The 20174-nt window shown below is 35.0% G+C and overlaps 4 protein-coding genes and 1 long non-coding RNA gene across 8 annotated transcripts; 1 reads left to right on the top strand and 4 right to left on the bottom strand.

Annotated features, from left to right (window-relative positions):
• Positions 1 to 272: 272 nt before the first annotated feature.
• On the bottom strand, positions 273 to 1744 carry LOC127898875 (uncharacterized). The gene is made up of 3 exons (XM_052431373.1): positions 1186 to 1744; positions 450 to 550; positions 273 to 401 (listed from the first exon to the last, which is right to left on the bottom strand). Exons 1-3 carry the CDS (start codon positions 1742 to 1744, stop codon positions 273 to 275), a joined length of 789 nt encoding a protein of 262 aa, XP_052287333.1.
• Positions 1745 to 2576: 832 nt separating this feature from the next.
• On the bottom strand, positions 2577 to 4141 carry LOC127898956 (uncharacterized). Its single transcript, XM_052431637.1, has 2 exons — positions 3049 to 4141; positions 2577 to 2725 (listed from the first exon to the last, which is right to left on the bottom strand). The coding sequence occupies exons 1-2, from the start codon at positions 4127 to 4129 to the stop codon at positions 2691 to 2693; spliced, it is 1116 nt and encodes a 371-aa protein (XP_052287597.1). The 5' UTR covers positions 4130 to 4141; the 3' UTR covers positions 2577 to 2690.
• LOC127898957 (uncharacterized) lies at positions 3815 to 7907 on the top strand. Its single transcript, XR_008050719.1, has 4 exons — positions 3815 to 3961; positions 5865 to 5971; positions 6077 to 7353; positions 7534 to 7907. It is a non-coding gene; the product is annotated as an uncharacterized LOC127898957 (long non-coding RNA).
• Positions 4372 to 10452, bottom strand: LOC102628761 (uncharacterized). Of its 4 annotated transcripts, XM_052431636.1 has the most exons (9): positions 10036 to 10452; positions 9348 to 9448; positions 7914 to 8037; positions 7563 to 7638; positions 6556 to 6684; positions 5224 to 6443; positions 5008 to 5122; positions 4878 to 4913; positions 4593 to 4797 (listed from the first exon to the last, which is right to left on the bottom strand). In XM_052431636.1, exons 1-9 carry the CDS (start codon positions 10299 to 10301, stop codon positions 4732 to 4734), a joined length of 2133 nt encoding a protein of 710 aa, XP_052287596.1. In that variant the 5' UTR covers positions 10302 to 10452; the 3' UTR covers positions 4593 to 4731. The 4 variants fall into 4 exon arrangements, with proteins under 4 accessions (XP_052287593.1, XP_052287594.1, XP_052287595.1 ...); XM_052431633.1 differs by having other exon boundaries at positions 4372 to 4913; positions 10036 to 10451; XM_052431634.1 differs by having other exon boundaries at positions 4372 to 4913; positions 7914 to 8034; positions 10036 to 10451.
• Positions 10453 to 13626: 3174 nt separating this feature from the next.
• Positions 13627 to 18522, bottom strand: LOC102615535 (aldehyde dehydrogenase family 3 member H1-like). The gene is made up of 12 exons (XM_006464867.4): positions 18237 to 18522; positions 17272 to 17379; positions 16930 to 17167; positions 16323 to 16391; positions 16107 to 16203; positions 15796 to 16002; positions 15304 to 15419; positions 15114 to 15218; positions 14864 to 15036; positions 14672 to 14762; positions 14372 to 14521; positions 13627 to 14194 (listed from the first exon to the last, which is right to left on the bottom strand). The coding sequence occupies exons 1-12, from the start codon at positions 18272 to 18274 to the stop codon at positions 13955 to 13957; spliced, it is 1632 nt and encodes a 543-aa protein (XP_006464930.1). The 5' UTR covers positions 18275 to 18522; the 3' UTR covers positions 13627 to 13954.
• Between the last annotated feature and the right edge of the window lie 1652 nt (positions 18523 to 20174).

The raw sequence follows: 20174 nt of genomic DNA, 5'->3' as shown, positions 1-20174 counted from the left end.
TCTGGGTCCGGACCGGGTTTAACCCGGGAAAATTCGGGTTTCCGGATTGCGGGTTTCAAACCTGAATGTCTGTATTTTTTTGCCTTTTTTCAATTCTCTAACAGGCTATGGATACAATGGAAAAACAATACACAGCCTCATAGCCAACCAAAAAAGTAAAAGCAGCAGAATGAGAACCAATGCAACTAGAATCCAACCTTACATCAAAGAAGCAATCAAAAGAACACAAGCCTAACACAAGCCTAACACAAGCCTAACACAAGCCTAAAAAATTACAAACACAGATCATCTCCCTCATATCCATTTTCACCCTCGTCAGATCCAGCACCAACCTCCTCATAATCCTTCTCCAAAGCTGAAAAATCCTCACGGGTTTCAAATAACTCACCTTTCTCTATGCCCTATTGGCATTACATCAAATCAAAATTGTGGTCAATGCGAGAAAATACCTTAGCAATGCGAGAAAATACCTTAGCAATACTAGTTGAGTTCGCTATCATGCACACGGCCCTTTGCACCTTCGCGAGATCACCACTCGAACAGTTGGAGGCTGGTAATTGATACCACACTTGAATCCAGTTTGGCACCAATCAACAAATTGAATGGCAGCTGATGATGATAATGATCAACACAGCCGTGGTGGCAGCAAAGCAGCGAGATGACGATGACGAAAAAGTCAATAGTTGGGGGCTGTGTTGAATTGATGAAGAGAAGAAGACAATGGGTGGCAGCTGTATTGAGAGAAAGTTGTAAAGTGCAAGAGTTGTAAAGTGTAAACTAGGGTTTCCTCTTTCTTTTTGACTTTTTGCTTTTCTATTTATATTTTTTAAAAATTAAAAATATAATATTAAGAGTAAAGACATCCAGGTCCGGGTTCCGGATATACGGGTTGGCCTATTCCGGATCCGGATCCGGACCCGGATACATCCGGGTTTATTAAATTGTTTCCGGATTTCGGATTTTTTTGTATCCGGTGCGGGTTGAACCCGGTCCGGATTATCCGAGTTCGTGCGGATCCGAGCCGGGTCCAGGTTATTTTGCCATCCCTAGGTACACTTAGAGCATCCTGTACATTCTTTGGAATTTTTACACTAGAAAGTTGTGAGGTAAATGTATAGAAAGGAGGTGATAGGTTGTGATACGAAAGAAAGTTAGACAATGGGTATTTGGCACAACTTCTAATACCTTTCCTTAGAGCAATAGGTATGTTTAGATCACTAAGAACCTGAGAAGTTGAATTTAACTCACAAGAAGGATTAGAATTAAAATTACCTGAGGAAGGAGTCTGATTTGACCTTGGATTGGAATCATGGCCTTGCTGCAAAGTAAGGTTCTCTCTTCTTTGATTAGTACCCTTTCTTGAGTAAACAATAAACTCAAGTTGTTTATTACCCTGTCTTGCACACAAATCTGGTTCTAATGGCACATTAGAAGGCTGTCCAGGTTGATTAGCATTTACATTATCAGATTTAGTGAGGTTTTCTTGTGGTTCAGGTGCATTAGGTTCTAATATGGGATCAAGAATGGTAGAACCAGGTAAAGCAGTGTTTGGAACATGTACAACAGTATTAAGTTCAGGTATGGCAGCCTCGAGACTTTTTTCTGGACGGAGTGAGTCTAGCACAGAAGAAATAGAAGGGGTTTCTAGGTGAATAGTGTTAAAGATAGAATCTTCACTCCTATTCTCCCCCTGAAGATGATTATCTACATAATATCTTCGTTTTTCAAAAAATGTAACATCCATGGTAACAAACATTTTTTTTAAAATAGGATCAAAACATTTATACCCCTTTTGTGTTGGAGAATATCCAACAAAAATGCATTTTCTAGCCTTTGGAGCAAGTTTGCCCCGATTCTGGTTGTGAATATGGACAAAAGCAACACAACCAAATATTTTGGGCGGAAGTGTGACTGAAATTCTTGAGGTAGAGAAACATTGATTAAAGAAATCAGATGGAATTTGAAATTATAGAACTTTTGAAGGCATTCGATTTATTAAATAGGCAGTGGTGAGTACAACTTCTCCCCACAAATACATAGGAACTTGAGTTGTAAAAAGTAAAGATCTAGCAACTTCAAGGAGATGCTTATTTTTGCGTTCAGCAATTCCATTTTGTTGGGGGGTATCCGTACATGAACTTTGATGAAATATGCCATTTTCCACAAAATAATCTCCCAAAAACTTGTTAAAGTATTCTTTACCATTGTCAGTTCGGAAAACTTGAATTTTAGTTTGAAACTGAGTTTGTACCATGTTGTTAAAAGTTTTAAAAATCATTCCCACATCTGATTTTTCCTTCATTAAATATACCCAAGAAATACGGGTATGATCATCAATGAAGGTAATAAACCATCTTTTTCCTGTTAATGTAGAAATTCTATTAGGTCCCCAAACATCACTATGAATCACAGAAAAAGGTTTTGAGGCTTTGTAGGGTTGGGAAGGAAATGATGCACGATGATGTTTTGCTAATTCACAAATTTCACATTTAAAGGAAGAAGAACTTTTATTAGCAAACAAGTTGGGAAATAAATATTGCAAATACTGAAAACTAGGATGGCCTAACCTAAAGTGCCACAACAAAACTTCATTGTCATTATTAATAGCAGAAACAGAATTGAAACAAGTACGTGGAGGTTGTCGTCTCAAACTTGGTACTTCTTCAAAGAAATACAGCCCCCCACTTTGTCTAGCACTGCCAATCATCTTCCCCGAGGTCAAATCCTGAAATTCACAATGTTTTTGGAAGAAATTAGCGCAACAGTTCAAGTCAAGAGTTAATTTGCTAATAGACAAAAGATTGCAAGATAGGTTAGGAACATGTAGAACATTATGAAGAGTGAGAGTGGAAGAAAGAATGATAGACCCTTTTCCAGCAATAGCCGAAAGGGATCTGTCAGCGATCTTAATTTTTTGATTTCCTGCACATGGCTTATAGGCAGAAAACAAAGATGGAGAGCCTGTCATGTGATCGGTTGCTCTTGAATCAATAATCCAAGAAAAAGAATTCGAATGATGACAAACAAGGGCAGCAGAAAGATAATTACCTTTTTGAGCTAATGAATAAGAGGGAGTAGATGAATTGAAGGATGAGGATTGAAACAATTTATACAAGTGCTCTAATTGATCCTTCGTGAAAGGTGATGACTCTGAAGAACCTGATTGCTCTTGATCTGAAGTAGCTTGGAAGGCTCGTCCATCACCTCCTTGTTTCTTCTTCACATGAGGAGGCTTGCCATGTAGCTTCCAGCAGGTTTCTCTTGTATGCCAAGCCCTTTTACAGAAGTCGCACCAAGGTTTCTTTGAATTCCTTCGATCTCCATCAGGTTCAGGTGCCTTTGAAACAAGAGCAGAACTCTCTGAACTCTCTACTTCACTGGTGGCTTTAACATCATTAAGCATGACATTCCGTCGTGCTTCTTCTCTTCTTACCTCAGAAAAAACTTCTCGAATAGATGGAAGGGGTTTCCTGCTCAGAATTCTGCCTCTCACTTCGTCTAAATCACGGTTTAGCCCAGCCAAGAACACATATACTCTGTCATTTTCCAACATCTTCTTATACCTTACACTATCACTCGAGCAGTCCCACTGCTCATCATAGCAAAGATCTAATTTCTGCCAAAGGATCAACAGTTCATTATAGTAAGTTGTGACCTCCCGATTACCTTGCTTGGACTGCCACAGTTGAGTTTTCAACTCAAATATCTGAGATGAATTTTCTAAATCAGAATAGGTATCTCGGATTGCATCCCACACCGCCTTGGCTGTCGATAAGAACAGATAAGGCTTACCAATCCTAGCCTCCATTGAGTTTATCAACCACACAATAACCATTGAATTTGCTGATCTCCAGGTCGGAAGAGAAGGATCTCCAGCAGCTGGTTTTGTTACTTCACCAGTCAAATGCCCCAGCTTTCCCTTTCCATCAATTACCAACTTAACGCACTGTGCCCACTCTAAGTAATTTTTTCCATTCAATTTATGAACAGTTAGTTGCAAAGAAGAGCTATCCTGGTTATATTCAGACTGCTGCAACAGCGGCTGAGGAGTTGTGGTGTTACTATCATCATTTTCGGCAGTAGATGCCGATGAGCTCTTTGTAGCTCCAGTCATGGCAGTTTTCACCATTGAAAAATAGACCTCTAAATATTCATTGCTCTGATACCATGTAAATATTTAGAGTCTGAAAATGCTATTTTCCTTATTCCATTCATTCTACAAGTTACACTTAAATAGAATGTAGAAAACAAACTCCTAATAGATATCCCCTAACTGTAGGATACTTATCTAAACTTGAATTTAAAAAAAAAGATTATCTAAAACTTTATTCCGATAAGACTTTAAAACTAAACTAATTATCTAAAACTTTATTCTGATAAGACTTTCAAACTAACTGAAAAATCCTAACCAGTGCATTTCCATTTTCATCATGTGAATCACAAGAGGAAATTGCCATCAACCTTGGTTGGGATTTGGGTACCTCTTGCTGATCACATAGCTTTAATTTCTTACTTGGCTTCTCAAATAACTCCTCTAAAGTTCTTTCCAGTTGTGGTGGCCTTTTTGGACTAGGAAGCTCAATTTCCTGTTTCCCCACAAGCTGCATTGAATCTGTGGGTAAATTAACAGATGCTGATGTTACTTTTCTTTGGTCTGCCGCAACCTTCACTTGACCACAAATGTCCAGCTGTTGCTGCTGTTCTGCTTGAAAAGTAGAAGCAAGCACAGTTTCACTCCCCGTACTTGGAGGATTCTCTGTTTGCAGCAAATGCTCCTCTACCAATTCCTGTTGTTTTCTGATTTTAGGCATTAATTTGTTATTTCCTGATACTTCCAAGTTCAAAGAACAGATGATATCAATCAGCTTCCCCTCTACCTTGTTAGTCTTCTTCAACAATTCCATTAAATCTTCCTAAAATCCAGATAAGCACATAATGACATCAGATTTATCAAGTGGAATTAAACTGAATTAGAACATTAACAGGTAAACTATTTTGGTGACTAACCTTCTGTAAATGTGATGAATCAGAAAGATCCACTTTTTGACCTGTGACATTATTTTGGGTGCTGACAGTGGCTATATTGTCATTTTCTTTCTTTATAAGCTTGACCAGCATGTTGCTATTTATTTAACAAGAAAAATAACACTGTAAGAATGATCATAAGAACAAGAATAAAAGAGAGATGCAATAAAGATTGAGGATAATAGAAAAGAAGAACACCTAAGATCAAAAATCTGGCAGCACACTTCCATTTTTTGTTCCTGTAACCTCTTTTCCTCTTCAGTCCCTTCAAAGTGTTGCCTTTCTGGATTAATATGTTCCACAATTTCTTCAAAGTGTATTTCTGGAAACTGAGCTTGCTCATCTCGAACTTCACTTTCTGAATTTGTTGTTTGATTTATCTTTTCAAGTTTCTTGCTTTCCAGTTCTTTATGATATGGTTCTTCAATAACTTCATCTTCTCGTTCTTTCCGATATTCAGCTTCAGTTACTTCACTTTTCTTTCCAGGATTACTCCCTTTTTCTTGATAGTTCTCTTCTATGGTCAACCCAACTGTTTCGCTTAGTACTTGACTTTGCTGTAGATTCAATTCCTTTCGCTGTTGATTCTGCCACTCTTGCATTTGATCATGTACGTCATCCGTTTCCCTTCCTTGTTCAGATTCAATCTGCTCTTCAACTACCTTTAATCGTATTTCTCCCACTTCATTTTGTTCTTTGCTTACTTCATCTCCTCGTTCATTTTGATTTTCTGCTTCCATTATTTCACTACTCTTTTCAGCCTGATTATTCCTTTCTGCTTGGTAATTCTTTTCTACGGTCACATCAATTGTTTCACTCACTGCTTGACTTTGTTGCAGATCCAATTCCTTATGCTGGTGATTCTGCTGCTCTTGCATTTGATCATGTTCTTCGTTCCCTTCCCAGTCTTGTTCAACTACAATTTGTTCTTCAACTACTTTTAATCGTAATTCTTCCACTTCATTTTTTTCTCCATTCAATTCAGCATCCCCTTGTTTTTTCTGCTTTTCAATCAGTTCAATTCGTTGTTCTGCTTGCTTTTGCTTTTCAGGTCTTTCAGACATTTCCTGCTGTACTTGATTCTGTTCTTGGCTATCTTCGATTTTTTGCTGTTTCTGGGATTGAACTCTTCTAAACTTACGCTGCCTGCTATACGTCCTATTCTGCTCACACCTCTTTGAACGTTTGTTTTCCTTTTTCAACTTATGAAGAGAATAAATATCCTCAAATGAAAGCATATAGCAATTTGCAGATGTGCTGACGATCTCCCCTTTAATGACAAGCTTCTGTAAATGACAAGTTAATAGTGCCGCATGAGCAAATGGCAAATCCTCATACTCTGCCTCAATAAACTTTGATATTGCTTCCTCACTTGAACCCCCTTGCTCATTCAACTCTGTGATTGCCCTTTGTATCATCTATGTAAAAAACAACACCGCGTGCAGAAAGTAATTAGTTTAATGCAGCAGAAAATAGGCAAAAGTAGAATCGTATAAATGTTCCTAGAAGGCTAGAAAGAAGGGATAGTACAGAAGCATAAGGTGGGTGATCCGGGGTGCGAGTGTACTTGCTGAAATGTTCTTTAATTTTCTCCCAGTGCAGGCATGTAGATGGGTTTGAGCTTTCAAGCAGCCTCTTTATATGCTCAAGTTTTTTCCTCTGTTCATGGTAATCAACAGCATTGAAATTGGAGTAGAGCAAAATACTATAACAAAAAATCAGGGTCAATGCAAATATTTGGGTCAGCTACTGTACCTTGAAACCATCTAATTTCATAAATGAATAGTCTAGGACTTGGGCCATAGAAAGTTGAGAGAACATAGATATGACATTCAAACTAGTAACTTAGGTCATATTTGCATGCTAACAATGCAAATGCACATATCTAAATATATTTGCATTATATGTATGTTGATTTTTGAGGAATATTTGAATCTTAACAGACACAGAAGGAAGAAGAATTTAAGTCAGCAAAGTTCATCAAAACCTACTAGTGACAAGTAATGACTAAATCGTATCAAAACTGTTAAGGACTCAATGATCATGAATGCATGTTATAACTTCCCCAATAGACAGCTTCCCCTTGATATGAAGCCCTTAACTAGTCAAAATATTATCCATGATAACACATCAGAAGATCTGTAAACATGGATCTCTCACAAAGCATAATGATGGCATGAACATGCAGATCAGCTGGCATGCAAAACTATGGAAACTGGCTAGTTATGTATCAGAGCACAAGTATATGCAATACGTGCATAGGTGCTAATCTACCAATATGTGATAATTGGTGATTTTGTACACAACAAACCAGTAGCCAATAGAAAGGTATGCCTAAGCCAATATATATTCTGAATTATTATTATTATTATTATGATGATGAAGATGATGATGAATAATAATAATAATAGTAAATTTTTCCAATTCCTTTTCCTAAAATCCCTGTTGATAGTATGAATCTGGGCATGTGAGATAAAAAGCTTGCAGATAATGGAACTTTTGGTATAGGCCGGGGCATTCCAGGAGGAATTAATTACTTGTGAAGGTCGGGGAGTGGGTGCTGTAGTTGACGCCAGAGGTGGGCTACCAGCAGGAGGCACGGGAAGGGCAGAGCTGTAAGTATAGCCCAAAAACAATCAAGAGCTTCAATTAATATGTACATCATGGCATAAAAATGTTGTAATATGATAATATTAATAATTTTTTTTTTGAAAAAAAAACACTTATAGTGAAAGGGATTGTAATGGTTTCAAATTAACTGAAAACATCTGATAGAGGAAAGAGAGGATTAAAAGTGGACATTAAAAAATATACTGTATGTCTCCTTTTGCCACGAGAAGGTGTAAGCATAATAGAAGAAGAAGAAGAAGAAACATTAGGAAACATACATTGGCTGCTTTGCACCTATAGTTGATTGAGGAGTATAGCTAACAGGTAATTGTTCTGGCACCTCACCCACTGGCTGAGTTAAAGGAGTATCCGGTGTGGCCACTTTAGATGGAACTTCTTCTGCTATAAAATTAGCATTTATTATTTGCATGTGCAAAATCTACAGATTTTCTTATAGCAGGATTATAACCCATGTCAGAATATTAGGAACTTGGAACATTAGAACAAGCAGTACTTCTCCATCACTTTAATTATACTATTGTATCAAAAATTAAAACATTGCAGACGAAAAGTTCTCCATATCTTACCCAGTTCAGTTTCCAGCTTGAAAGAACTTTTGATTATGAATAGGAAGGATGGGCTGAATAAACTATACAAACAGAAGTTATCTACCAAAAAGTTAAGCTGCCTCCTGTGCATGTGAGAACAAGAGCAGAACAAAACTCCAGCGAGGCAATGAAAATCATTCACATGAAAAACCAAACATCATGGAGAAATCCAGCGGTCAACTGTTGTTATATGAATTTTTTTTTTTGTTGCTTGCAAACTTGTAATTCCCAACAAAGAACAATTACTACAAAATATGCTTAATGGTGGTTGGGCAACTAACACAAAGGCCAACACAATCTATTATATATTCTTAAGGCAAAATGATGCACTCATTTAAGAATTTTGGAGTTTGCAATCAGTGATTATACCAAAGAGCACTACTACAAGGGCAATCTCTGAAAAGTGAATTAGGAGCAAAACTGTTACTAGCCACTTTTATCCCAAATATTTCAGGTTAGCTCCTTGAAAGTATGGGAACTTTTCAATCAGCTCTCAGCCCACATGGGATGTTGGAGAGAAAAGGACGGCTATTAACATGAGCCAAATGTAATTCACACATAGGTATACCTAGCATGTTGTTTGAACAAAATATATTTAGCAATCAATATAAAGCTGCAGTTTAACTCAATCCAAAAATGGCTCCAGCAAAGATAAAAGGATACATAGCCAACTACCAAACATGATTCTAGAAGAGTACTAACTAAAAAGCTTAACAAATAATTCTGGAGGAAAAAAGAAATTAAATAGGATATTCTCTATCTTTCCCCCAATAAATGCTTATACAAATGCTCCCAATACTCAGAATTCTGAAAAGCGTAAAAAAGTTATTCAGCCAACTCTTAACTCCAATAACTGTAAAGCATTCAACATATCATATCACATTATTAGATTTTATATTACAATTCAAGCATCTATTTGGATTGCCTGGGTACGAAAAACAATTTAACAGATGGCATGTTCCATTTGTCAAATGCTAGTGACTATACGACGTCTCTAAAGAGAAGAGACAGAAGCAATAAAGAGTCTCAAATTAAACAGAAAAGTGCACAAACAATCCAGAAATTAAGTAACCGAATAACCGACATATTTGCAAAGCTCCTTACCTTCTTCTCCATAATGAGCAGCTAAGACGTCAGGTGGTATTCCTTGCATTCCATATATCACAATGCCAATCGATTCCCGACCAGCTTTTGCATTGGGTACTCTGTTACAAGAATTACAAATACAAACTCAATGAGTGTAATGCAACTACATTGCAGATGCAAACAGCTTATACCGACTGAACACAACATGTCAAAAAAGGAACTAACTTTATCATGATCTATTCACCAAAAGGAACCAATTGACCTGGAGTAAATAAACTAATTCTAAGCATTCTCAGGGTACACAAAATATGCCAGTTCAAGCATATGTTGAGGGCACCAGTTCGAGTCTCGTGGGTCTCTTTCCCTTTTTCTAAATAGGGCACATTTATATCTAATGTGTTAGTGGGAGTAAATTTTCCAGTTTGTCTCGGTAGACTGCTCAATTGTACAATAAATATAAACATATGCATCTAGATTTCCACGTAGACCCTGTATTGTAATGTATTGGAGGATTATTGCAACCATTCAGATTAACATCGAGAGACATTCAAAGACACACTTTGATACCCATTGTGTTACCAAATTTGCATGCAATCAAAAGATTTAATTACTACAAAATCCCAACGCAGAATTGCTTCTTGCCATACTACTCAGTACTCACTAACTGAAATTAGAGAAAGAAACGTGTACAAAGATTAATTATTACGCGGTAACGGTCTCTTTGTGAAGCTGATGGACGTGAGCGGCCATGGCACCTGCAGTGGGAAGTTGGTCGTGGCAGACGTGGCACTTGAAGTGGTTATCTTTCTGATGCTCAACTAAAATCTTCTCGTCGGCGAATTCACCGTCGCAGTAATAGCACCACACCTTCAACTTCAACGATGCTCTTGTTATCTTCTTCTTCTTCTTTCCCATATTTGCCCGCATGCAAATGCAATGCCCTCTCTCTCTCTCTCTCTCCCTGTTGTGCATATCAAACTACATGCTCCCAGGATTCAGAGTCCTTCTCTCAGTTGGTTTCTCCTTTCCTGAGTTGAGTCGTGTGTGTGGGTTTAATTATATATATATATATATGTTCTGCCTTTTAAAGGCAGTTTCAATTTTGCTGCCTGTCTATGACAACTAAGACAAAATCTTTAAACTGACCAACTTCTTATATTGCATGTCATCGCATGCGTGAATGATATCAGTAACGAAACTCGAAACCCAAGCGCAAGCATTACGTTCGACCCATATTTTATTTTTATAGGGTATGCTGTCCGACATTGTCATTCCACCTATCCAAGTTACTTTTCTATTACGAGCAATATTACACATTCAGATATTTACATCTTAATTTAATTCTCAATTTGTGTGGTATTTATTTATTTAACGGTAGTTAAATAACATTATAAATTATAAAATTTATCATATAATAAATGATTAACATATGATATTGAGACTTAAATATTAGAAATATAAATATTAAAAATACTTTAATAGTATTATTTTATTATTCTTATCCACTCATAATGATTCATGATTTTTTTCTTTTTAGATATTAAATACAAATCGATGAAATTAAGCACAATACAATTGCATCCCACTAATATGTACAATCAATCTAATACATTAAAGTCCAATACAACATCTGAAACCCACAAAAATAGCTTATAATAAAATTTAATGGTTTACTATGGTTACATTTATTTTTTTGTTTGAATTTTGAATAAATCTAAATTTAGCTAAAGTCTGAAAAGAAATGTTTGAATAACATATTTATTTTTCTTTTTTTAACATTTGAACATAAAATTTGAAAGCTAATAGTTTGGCACAAATATCATTTTCAATGGCGCATATATTTATTCTTCACAATTTAAAAATTTAAAGTTGATTAGTTTGATACCATTAAAAATAATACTTAGTTTGATACCATTAAAAATAATACTATCATTGTTTCTTAATTTAACTTTGTAATAAAAATATAATTATAACATCAACTTTCATTATAAAGTCAACACTGTTGTTTTAGTTTTGATTTATCAAAATGAATATAATTTGATTTGTTCAATATTTTGGTTTAGTTAATATTCCCATGTTAATAAAAATTTAAAGTAATTAAAAAAAATCAAGGATAATACAAAGATATAATGTTCATACATAATATAGGAAGTGCGTGATTTATTAATGGTATTTTTGAGATTTGATATTACAATTTTTCATTTAAATTTCAAACTTCACTTAAAAGTGAACTAAACAAACAACCTAAATAAGTAAATGTATGAAAAATAAATAAATTTAGAGTTCAGATAAAAAAAAGCACTTATGTTTGATGTAGTATCAATTGTGTTGTTTATAATAATTTTTTATTATTAAATCAATACTATTTTAATCTATTATCAAAATATAACAACTGCAGGCAACCTCCAACCATTGTTGGCCACCATCCCTAAATTCCTCGACGACCGATGAACTTAAAAGTGGTGGCGGTGAATTATAACTTGTTGCTGCCTGACAGCAGTGAGTTACTGATAGGGTAGAAACTTTAATAGTGAATGTACTAAGAATAGATGCTCAATTGCCATAGATATTAGTAGCTTTGCATAAAGTCAGAGATCATGAATCATAATTTCAATGGTGCCAAGTTTATGTACTTTAACCAAGATTAATTATCGTTCTTGTCACATAATAAGAGAGTATGGTCTACGACTACTTGATCTTATTGATGAGGCTGGAGAGCCATATAATATAACAAGGGTGACAAAACCAAATTCCAAGTATGAAGGATGGGGTCTAGGCGTGTGACATGGGCATGGAGGACGTGAAAGTCATGCATGCAAGGGAGTAGGAACCGAAACAATATTCATAGTTATCGACTTAAAGTATACATAGGAGTATTCATAGCTTGTTTAGTTGTTGCATTTAAATTATCTTGTGCTACTTGTTTTGCTGAACGGGTTAATAGCTAGGTAGTTGCATTTATTTTGTATTTTGTTATTTGCTTAGTTGACGTATTATAAGCCTCTATTTTCGGCTGTATATTAGAGTAGTGGGCTGTGATTAAATGTATAAATACGGTCTCGAGTTCAATAATAAGCAGTCAGCAAATTATCTAAATTATCTTGTGATTTATTCTCACCCAAAGAGAATCATACGCATTGTATAAGTGTAGTTCTGACTGTGACTTATCACTTATCTTATCAAATTGTTTTATCTTTTACATATTTATATGGGGACTCTTTTTTCTACAGTACTTTTTCTTTGAAAAAGTGTTAGAATGAAATTGGATTGAAGCCTTCATGGCTTCGTTTTAGGCTCCGTTTGGTACAACTTATTAAATAGAGCTTATAACAGCAGAGCTTATACCAATAGAGCTTTTGCACAAAAAGTCATTGGGTGTTTGGTTGTCAATAAAAAAAGCACTTTTGAACCATTAAACTATGTGATATTTTTTATATTATCTATTTTTAGAAAAGCTCTATAACCTCTACTCCCAAAAGCTCAAATTTTGGACTTTTACTAGTATAGGTAAATTAGCTTATTTAAGCTAAAAAAACTCTACTAAAAAAATAACTAAATACCATAAAAATTTTTAAAAAGTGCTTATACGATTAAATAAGCATTTATGGCTCTTAAATAAGTCATACCAAACAGGCACTTAGTCACCCACTGGTTCGGTGTTTCTTTTTTAGTTTATTTTATTTTCTTACTCTTTCATTTAAAGCTTTCGATTCCAGGATTGTAATAAGTTATTCTTCACAGTTTATAAATTACAGTCGTAGAGGGGTTCTTGAAAAAAGCCTTTATTGCTAGGGGCAAACATACAATGAAGTACGGATATAGACGACGTAATTTACAAGTGTCTGGCAATTGCCTTCAAAGAAGAAGAGGACATAGTAGTGCTTATGGGAAGAACGAAGATAGGAGGAGAAAAAAACACTGAAAACTGCCCAGCGGGCAAGGTCTTTCTCGCAAGAGGAATCAATAAGGAGGGGCTAAAAGCAGCAGTGCAACAAGCCTAGCGAACAGTTAAGGAAATGAAGATCGAAAGCATGGGGGACGATATATTCCTCTTCAAGTTTGCCTCAGAAGAAGAAAAGAAAAGGGTGTTTATGGGGGTCTGTGGCACTTTGTTAGAGCCCTGCTAGTGCTTAACTTAACCAACTGGTATTGGCGACACAGAGAAATAATCCTTCATGCATACATCGTTTTGGGTACAAATTCACAATATACTTATAACGTGTATGGATAGAGGCACCGTTTGAAAGTTGGAAGAGAAGATTGGTAATGTCGAGGAAATTGAAACAGATGAAGCAAGTAAATGCATAGGCCAGCTTGCACGAGCCAAAATATCTATTGATATAACACAACTTTTGAAAAAGGTTATGTTCTTGCAACAAGGGGTCAAAATTCCAATGCCAATCTTGTAAGAAAAATTGCCAGACTTATGTTTTTTCAGTGAGTATATTGGCCACCTTCTAACTTTTAACATGATACAAGAATCCTCACCATTAGCAGTTTGTTTCTGGACCTGAAGTTGCTTTACAATTTATGGTGGACATTCTTCCCTTGCATATTTCTCACAATTCACTTTGGATATAACGACAAGAAAATGATTTTAAGGACTTAAAAGTTCGTTTATCTTCTCAGTCTCTAGACCATCCGATCAAAGCAAGAAGTAAGCCAAATATGTTACCATTGAAAAGAGCCCTCAATAATTTTTGCTTTTCTGCTGTGTACGGTGGATACCTTGTTGTTGAATCTCCATTAAAGCTTCTGTAAAGAACTGCTTTCTTGTGGCTAAAGGCATCAAAAGAAAATTTACCATGGTACGATCCCATTCCACTCTCTCCAACTCCTCCAAAGGGTAAGGAGGAAACTGTAGTCTGTAAAATTCATAGGCGGCATGATTTCCCAATGAGTTTAGATCACCAATACAGATTATAAAGTGCAAACTGTAACTATAAGTGTATGCAGTGGTTAGTACTGAAGGAGCATTGCAATGACACAAAATTGCTATATATATATATATGTATGACAGGGTTCCATTAAGAGAAAATTACATGCACGATTGTGTCGTTGAAGACTATTCCTCCGGCTGATATGTTCTGTACAAATTCTTTCTTCATCTGCTCATCATCACTGAAAAAGTATGCAGCAAGAGGTTTCGGTTTGGATTTTATCACATCGAAGCTGTCTTCTATTTTTTCAACCTTACACAGTTCAGAAAGAACTAAATTAGTTACAAGTGACTGATGTTTCACAAACAATTGCATGCTCACTTACTCATTTTGGAATTTGAATGTCCTCACCCCTTAGAAACAGGCCTTCAGTTTAAAATGTGCACTTGATACAATACTCACAGTGACAATTGGCAATAATGGCCCAAATATCTCTTCCTTCATAATCGTAGAGTCATCTGGAACATCCAGCAATATGGTTGGAGCTATCTTTCTGCAATAATAGATGCAATAGTCAGTGAAACTAAATGTTCTAGTAAGGTAACACTCTAAAATGAACAAAATGAACAATGGAAGCCACACTATCAGACTCACAATTGCTTTTCATCCCTTTGGCCTCCATAAACAATTTTGTCTGATACTTTATCTTCATCCAAGAGGCTTGCAAGACGTGCAAAGTGGAATGGATTCACAATGCGAGATAGATCTTTTGATTCCATTGGATTTTTCCCAAAAAACTCCTTCAGTTCATTTCTCAAACTGTCTATCTATAGAAGAAGCATGCATTAAGAAAAGATATCCCTAGAAAAATACACAAATTTATTATTCTTAGAGACGATCTTACCAGCTTTGGAGCAAAGTCTTTAGTTGTTATGATATAATCAACACCAATGCAAGCTTGTCCATTATTGGCCATCCACTTGCCGGCTATGATCCTCCTTGTAGTGACCTTAGAATAATTTTGATAATCATTTCCATGGCAAGAAATTAACATGGGATACATATATAGTAAAACTATGTATGAAATGTCTTACTTGTAAGTTAATCGTTGAATCAACAACCGCAGGGCTTTTTCCCCCAAGTTCCAAAATTACAGGTGTAAGGTGCTTTGCAGCAGCAGCCATAACAATTCGCCCCACTCTTGGGCTACCTAAAACAAGTTCAAGACGGCTCAAAATTGTCTACTGCAGAGGAACTGAGTGCAAAACAAAAACGTGAATATTTATGAAATATTTTTGACAGGATGAAAAACATATTACTCGCTCCTTGAGAATCAAATCATTTGATAAACCTTGAACCCTTATAGCTCTACTGGATAGATATTTATCATCATCATTGATAACTTGGAAAGTTGATTGGAGAGTGTACTTCTAATAGGACAACCATATAAAAGAATTTTAAAGTTTATTGAGCATGTTATGGATGTTCGGCTTCCAAAAAATGTGAGTCCAATTAACTGAAATTATAGACACTTGACACAATTTAAGAGGCTTGACTTGATTTAATAAATAATTGTAGGGAGAAACCTGTGTAGAAAATTTTATCCCACTTCTGCTCTAGTAATGCAGATGTTTCAGCAACAGCCCCCTCGACAACTCTGACAGCAGAATTGTCTACGTAATCCTCTAGTAATTTGGCAAGCAGTGATGATGTGGCCGGTGCAATTTCTGATGGCTTTAGAACCACGGCATTACCAGCTGCAATAGCTCCAATGACTGGATCAAGAGACAACACTGGAACAAAGATATAGAATGTGTTACTCGAGAAAGAGAAACCAGATCTCGATGTCATACGTAACTGAATTCTGGTGCTGGAAATGTGATTATAAGTTGCATACAGAAGGGGTAGTTCCAAGTAGAGATGACCAATACAACTCCCAGAGGTTCTGAAATAATTTCTGCCGAAGATGGATATGTTGTCAATGAAGTTTTGGCCTATGAAATGTTGAGCATTTTGCATTAGGTTTGCTTACCTTTTGAATTTTCAGGACAAAGTTAGCATTATATATTCTCATACTGATCCAAACATAATTTGAAGTTGCAGCAGTAGTTACCTTTTCAGGCTTCGTCCAATATTTAAGTTCTTTAAGAGCCAACTTACATGAACTTTTTGTCATAGAAATCTGCAATACAGAGCCTACTTTATTATTGAATATATTTTTGTTTTTTAATCTAAAATATGAATCAATTGAAACTGATATGAAATCTGAATAAATCTAAATATTTGAATGATAATGCTTTCCTTTTTTCCAGAGGTGAATTGCTCACAGAGTGAAAAAAAGAAACAAAATAAATTTTGGAAAAAAGAAATAACATTAATGTAATAGAGTAGTAAAAACATGAGAAATTAGAGAAGTAAAAAGATCATAAATATTGTAGGTTGAACATGGTAGCATTATAGATTTTAAATTATGACTTCACACATTTTGCCAACATATCAAGATGCAAAGTCCAATAATTATGAAAAGAATGCATCAATATGAATTTGTTTTCTAGGAAAACGACAATCAGACACTCAAGGTTTGTTCAAACATACATGTAAATCTTCAAGGGTTTAGAAATGAACACACAGATCCCTTTTTTACTATTATATCCTTTTAGTGACCTCAGAGATAATCTTTAAAATTTTGTACTAAAGAAACAAGAGAGTAGAGATTAAACCTCAGAGATGAAGGTTTCAAATGGGGGCTTAGAGAGGTCCTTATGAATGGCTTCAATAATCTCCTCCTCCTTTTCTTCAATCATGTTTGCAATACTTTGTATCTGTGACATCCTCCACTCATAACTCTTTGTCTTTCTTGAATTATAATTATTTCGAAGCTCCTTCATCAACGAAGCAGCTTTCTCGACATCAAATCTTTGCATTTGCTTCTCTTCTGCAGCCATTGTTGCTGAACAACTAAAGAAATTATAGTAATCATTAGAACAACGAAATGAAAGATTAAGAATTATGATTGAAAATATTTTTGATTACGAATTATGATTGGAAATGTTTATGATTACCGGCATGAAAATGAAGTGAGGCTCAAGTATGGAAACGAAATATGGGTTTGATTCTTCCCGCAAGTGTAATTGTATATAAAAGATTTGTTCAAGCAAGCCGCACCTGTGCTGTTACATTAATATTACAAGAAGAAAATATATATCAGAGGAATAAAATCATTTGATCCTTTGTAATATTACAAGATGAATTATTTTCAAACGCTTTGCTTGACAAAGTTGAACTGATAATAAGTCAGTTTATGTTTCGAATTCATGAGAAAAAGATAACTTTCTTAAGAGTATAATGTAAAATTCACTGCAAAAGTACATCCAAGCAAATAAAAACTTAAATATTACAGATGAAATACCTATAGTTTACAATTTTAAAATCCACAAATAAACTCAAATTCTGTTATTAAACTTAAAAAAAAATAGTCGAAACGAGAATGATAAATAAAATATTAAAAAAATCTTAATCCAATACAAAATAAAAACGGGCTAAAAACAAAAATTTTCAATTTATTTTACCCTTGTGCCTCCTATTGTACATGGATTTCGCCGCCTCCTATACCGATTTTCTACCAAGCTTAAAATTGAAACGGCCTTAAATTGTTTAAAATATGTAATTATGGACGTCTAAATTTTATCAATAAATGAAATAAAATTGGAGGTTAACACAACATGCTATTGGTTTGGTAAAGCAGACCAGGTTCCCTATCTTTAATCCTACAGCTCATCAACATGCTAATGTTCATATTATTATCCAATTGACTTAACTTTAGACAATTATATATAAATGGGAATTTTCTGAAAATAAAAGACACAATTATTTTATTGTAGGAAAAAAAATATATAATTAAGGATAAAAATCTTCTGCTCTTTCCAGTGCATGAAATCGTTTTTCTTTTTTACCCCCAAAAGAAAGAACTTCACTAAGTAAAATTAGCTCGTGAGTGAAGAAGAATAAGTAGTTATATATCATGTACCTGAAATCTTGAAAAGGTCGAACGGAGGGGTTTCTCATTGCGGTTGCAGTTTAGAGCCTTAGTTTCTGTCTACCAATGTATGTAAACTGATTCTGCTGCTGGGGGTCAACTCATCGAGCAACTCCCATTAGAATAATAAAATGCCTTTTTTTACCTTTTTTCTAATTCCCTTTATTTTGTTATGTACTATGTACGGACGGGAGCCTGAGTTACAAGTGAAATCCATGGAATTGAAGAAGATAAAATAACAAAGAGAAAGTTTAATCCAACACTAATACCCTTTTTACTGTAGAGGAAGCACAGGAAAGAATTGCCAACGTTATCTCATTATTTTGTTTTAGTGGCTGAGAAAATATAGAAAAATACCAACAAGTCATTTCTCATTTGGATTCCTCCACTCACTGTTCATGCGAGTGGAGTAACTGAGTAACGTACATTAAATGTATGTTAGGGATTGTCTTGTTTGTTTGTTTGTTTGTTTGTTTGTTTTTATGTATTTCCTCACAATATCTTATATCCAGTTGAAAAAATAAGTTTAATTATTTAATTATAAATAAAGTGAAATATTTCGACTTAATTGTCAGCATCAAATTTAAGACTTCATCTTGACTACTTATTTTTAAATTAAAAAAAAACGATTTATGAAGAGTTTAATTCTATTACAATAAGATGTAAAAAATTAAAATTTATGGGTTTGTGGAATTACTTTTGTAGATTTAATTGAGGTAATTTTAATAGATTTAAAGGGGATTAGTTGTAAACTCAAGTAATTTTCTCTTTAATTCTTAAAATTTATATTCTTTGGCCAAACTTGTGCTCTCATTGGTCATGAACTGATCTGCCCTAATTTATTTCAGTAGGAGAGACTTAGAGCAAAAAAAGATAAAGAGAGTGTCCTTGTCCATTAATATTACTATATGTTTAGAAATGTTGGACAAGTGGGTCAACCCATCACCTAACCCAACCCATACATGGTAACTACGTACGGTTTTTGGGAGTTGTTCAAAGGAAAGTTGATTTTGGATCAACTTCCCCAATAGTCGAATACGTTCTTCCCAATCGAATACAGATTTTTCTTCGACTTCAACTTCTTCTCTTCTTCTTAATACTGAACCAAGAACATTTGAATAACCCATTTTGAAAAGGCATTTATACTGTGATCAAGAGGAGGATTTCCATCTATGATTTCCTTCCGACCATTGACGTAATCTAACATTTGATTATTTCGTTGCTTGATTTGTGAAGAAAGGTAGGCTCTTGAATCTTTTTATTTTCCTTCATTGATATTAGAGCTTGTTTTTGTGTTGGATTCGTGTATATGGTTACGTTTTTTTCATGAAAAAGTATGAATTTTCTATGTTAATTGATTTTTATGAAATGTATGATCTGGTCGATGTTGGTTTTGTGTTCTGAAGTGTTTAAATTATAGTATAAATTCTAGAATTGATAGAAATAGAAACGACCTAAGGTTTATAATGCATAAACCTTAAGAAATCTTGAAACCTGAAACTTCAATTGCTTATAACTTAATATATCATTGGAAAGATCTTTTCAAGAGCTATCCAACATTATGTGATTTGTTAAAAATGGACATAAATGAGAAAGTTAGGGCCAAAACAAGAATCTGGTTGGTTTGGGGCTGAAAATCAGAAACCTTAATTTTTGGAGAAGATGATGAGTAGTGCTAGAATCAATTTTTCGACCATTCCAGATTATTCTGATCTCCATTCGAAAATCTAAGGGCATCGTTGGATTCAAGACAAAAAATAGAGTTGGATAGTGCTAGATTGACATCACCAGAGTCGTGCCCACGTGATGGTTGTGCGCGTGGGGACATGCACAGCACTGTGGCATGCGTGAAGCACATGCGCTTGCCAGTGCGCATGGGGATTGTTCAGATTATTATTATTTTTTTGTGTATCTTGCTATTTGAGACTC

The sequence above is a fragment of the Citrus sinensis genome, chromosome 7 (assembly GCF_022201045.2).
Source record: "Citrus sinensis cultivar Valencia sweet orange chromosome 7, DVS_A1.0, whole genome shotgun sequence".
Taxonomy (NCBI): Eukaryota; Viridiplantae; Streptophyta; class Magnoliopsida; order Sapindales; family Rutaceae; genus Citrus; species Citrus sinensis.
The sequence above is the reverse complement of the archived record's forward strand: the minus strand, read 5'-3'. Positions and strand labels throughout refer to the sequence as shown.

Bases quoted from the DNA above. Each gene is read 5' to 3' on its own strand.
- LOC102615535 (XM_006464867.4), bottom strand. From the start codon at position 18,274: ATGAGAAACCCCTCCGTTCGACCTTTTCAAGATTTCAG. The intron at 17,380-18,236 runs GTACATGATATA...TTAATGTAACAG, and splicing joins CGACCTTTTCAAGATTTCAG to CACAGGTGCGGCTTGCTTGA. The intron at 14,195-14,371 runs GTAATTTTCTCT...TGAATTTTACAG, and splicing joins TCAACGACACAATCGTGCAT to ACTACAGTTTCCTCCTTACC.
- LOC127898875 (XM_052431373.1), bottom strand. From the start codon at position 1,744: ATGGATGTTACATTTTTTGAAAAACGAAGATATTATGTAGATAATCAT. The intron at 551-1,185 runs GTATTAGAAGTT...ATCAATTACCAG, and splicing joins ACCTATTGCTCTAAGGAAAG to CCTCCAACTGTTCGAGTGGT. The intron at 402-449 runs GTATTTTCTCGC...TAATGCCAATAG, and splicing joins TATTTTCTCGCATTGCTAAG to GGCATAGAGAAAGGTGAGTT.
- LOC127898956 (XM_052431637.1), bottom strand. From the start codon at position 4,129: ATGGTGAAAACTGCCATGACTGGAGCTACAAAGAGCTCATCGGCATCT. The intron at 2,726-3,048 runs GTAATTATCTTT...TGTGAATTTCAG, and splicing joins TTATTCATTAGCTCAAAAAG to GATTTGACCTCGGGGAAGAT.
- LOC102628761 (XM_052431633.1), bottom strand. From the start codon at position 10,301: ATGCACAACAGGGAGAGAGAGAGAGAGAGAGGGCATTGCATTTGCATG. The intron at 6,685-7,562 runs GTAATTAATTCC...TACCATGAACAG, and splicing joins CCACTCCCCGACCTTCACAA to AGGAAAAAACTTGAGCATAT. The intron at 6,444-6,555 runs GTACTATCCCTT...TTTTTTACATAG, and splicing joins ATCACCCACCTTATGCTTCT to ATGATACAAAGGGCAATCAC.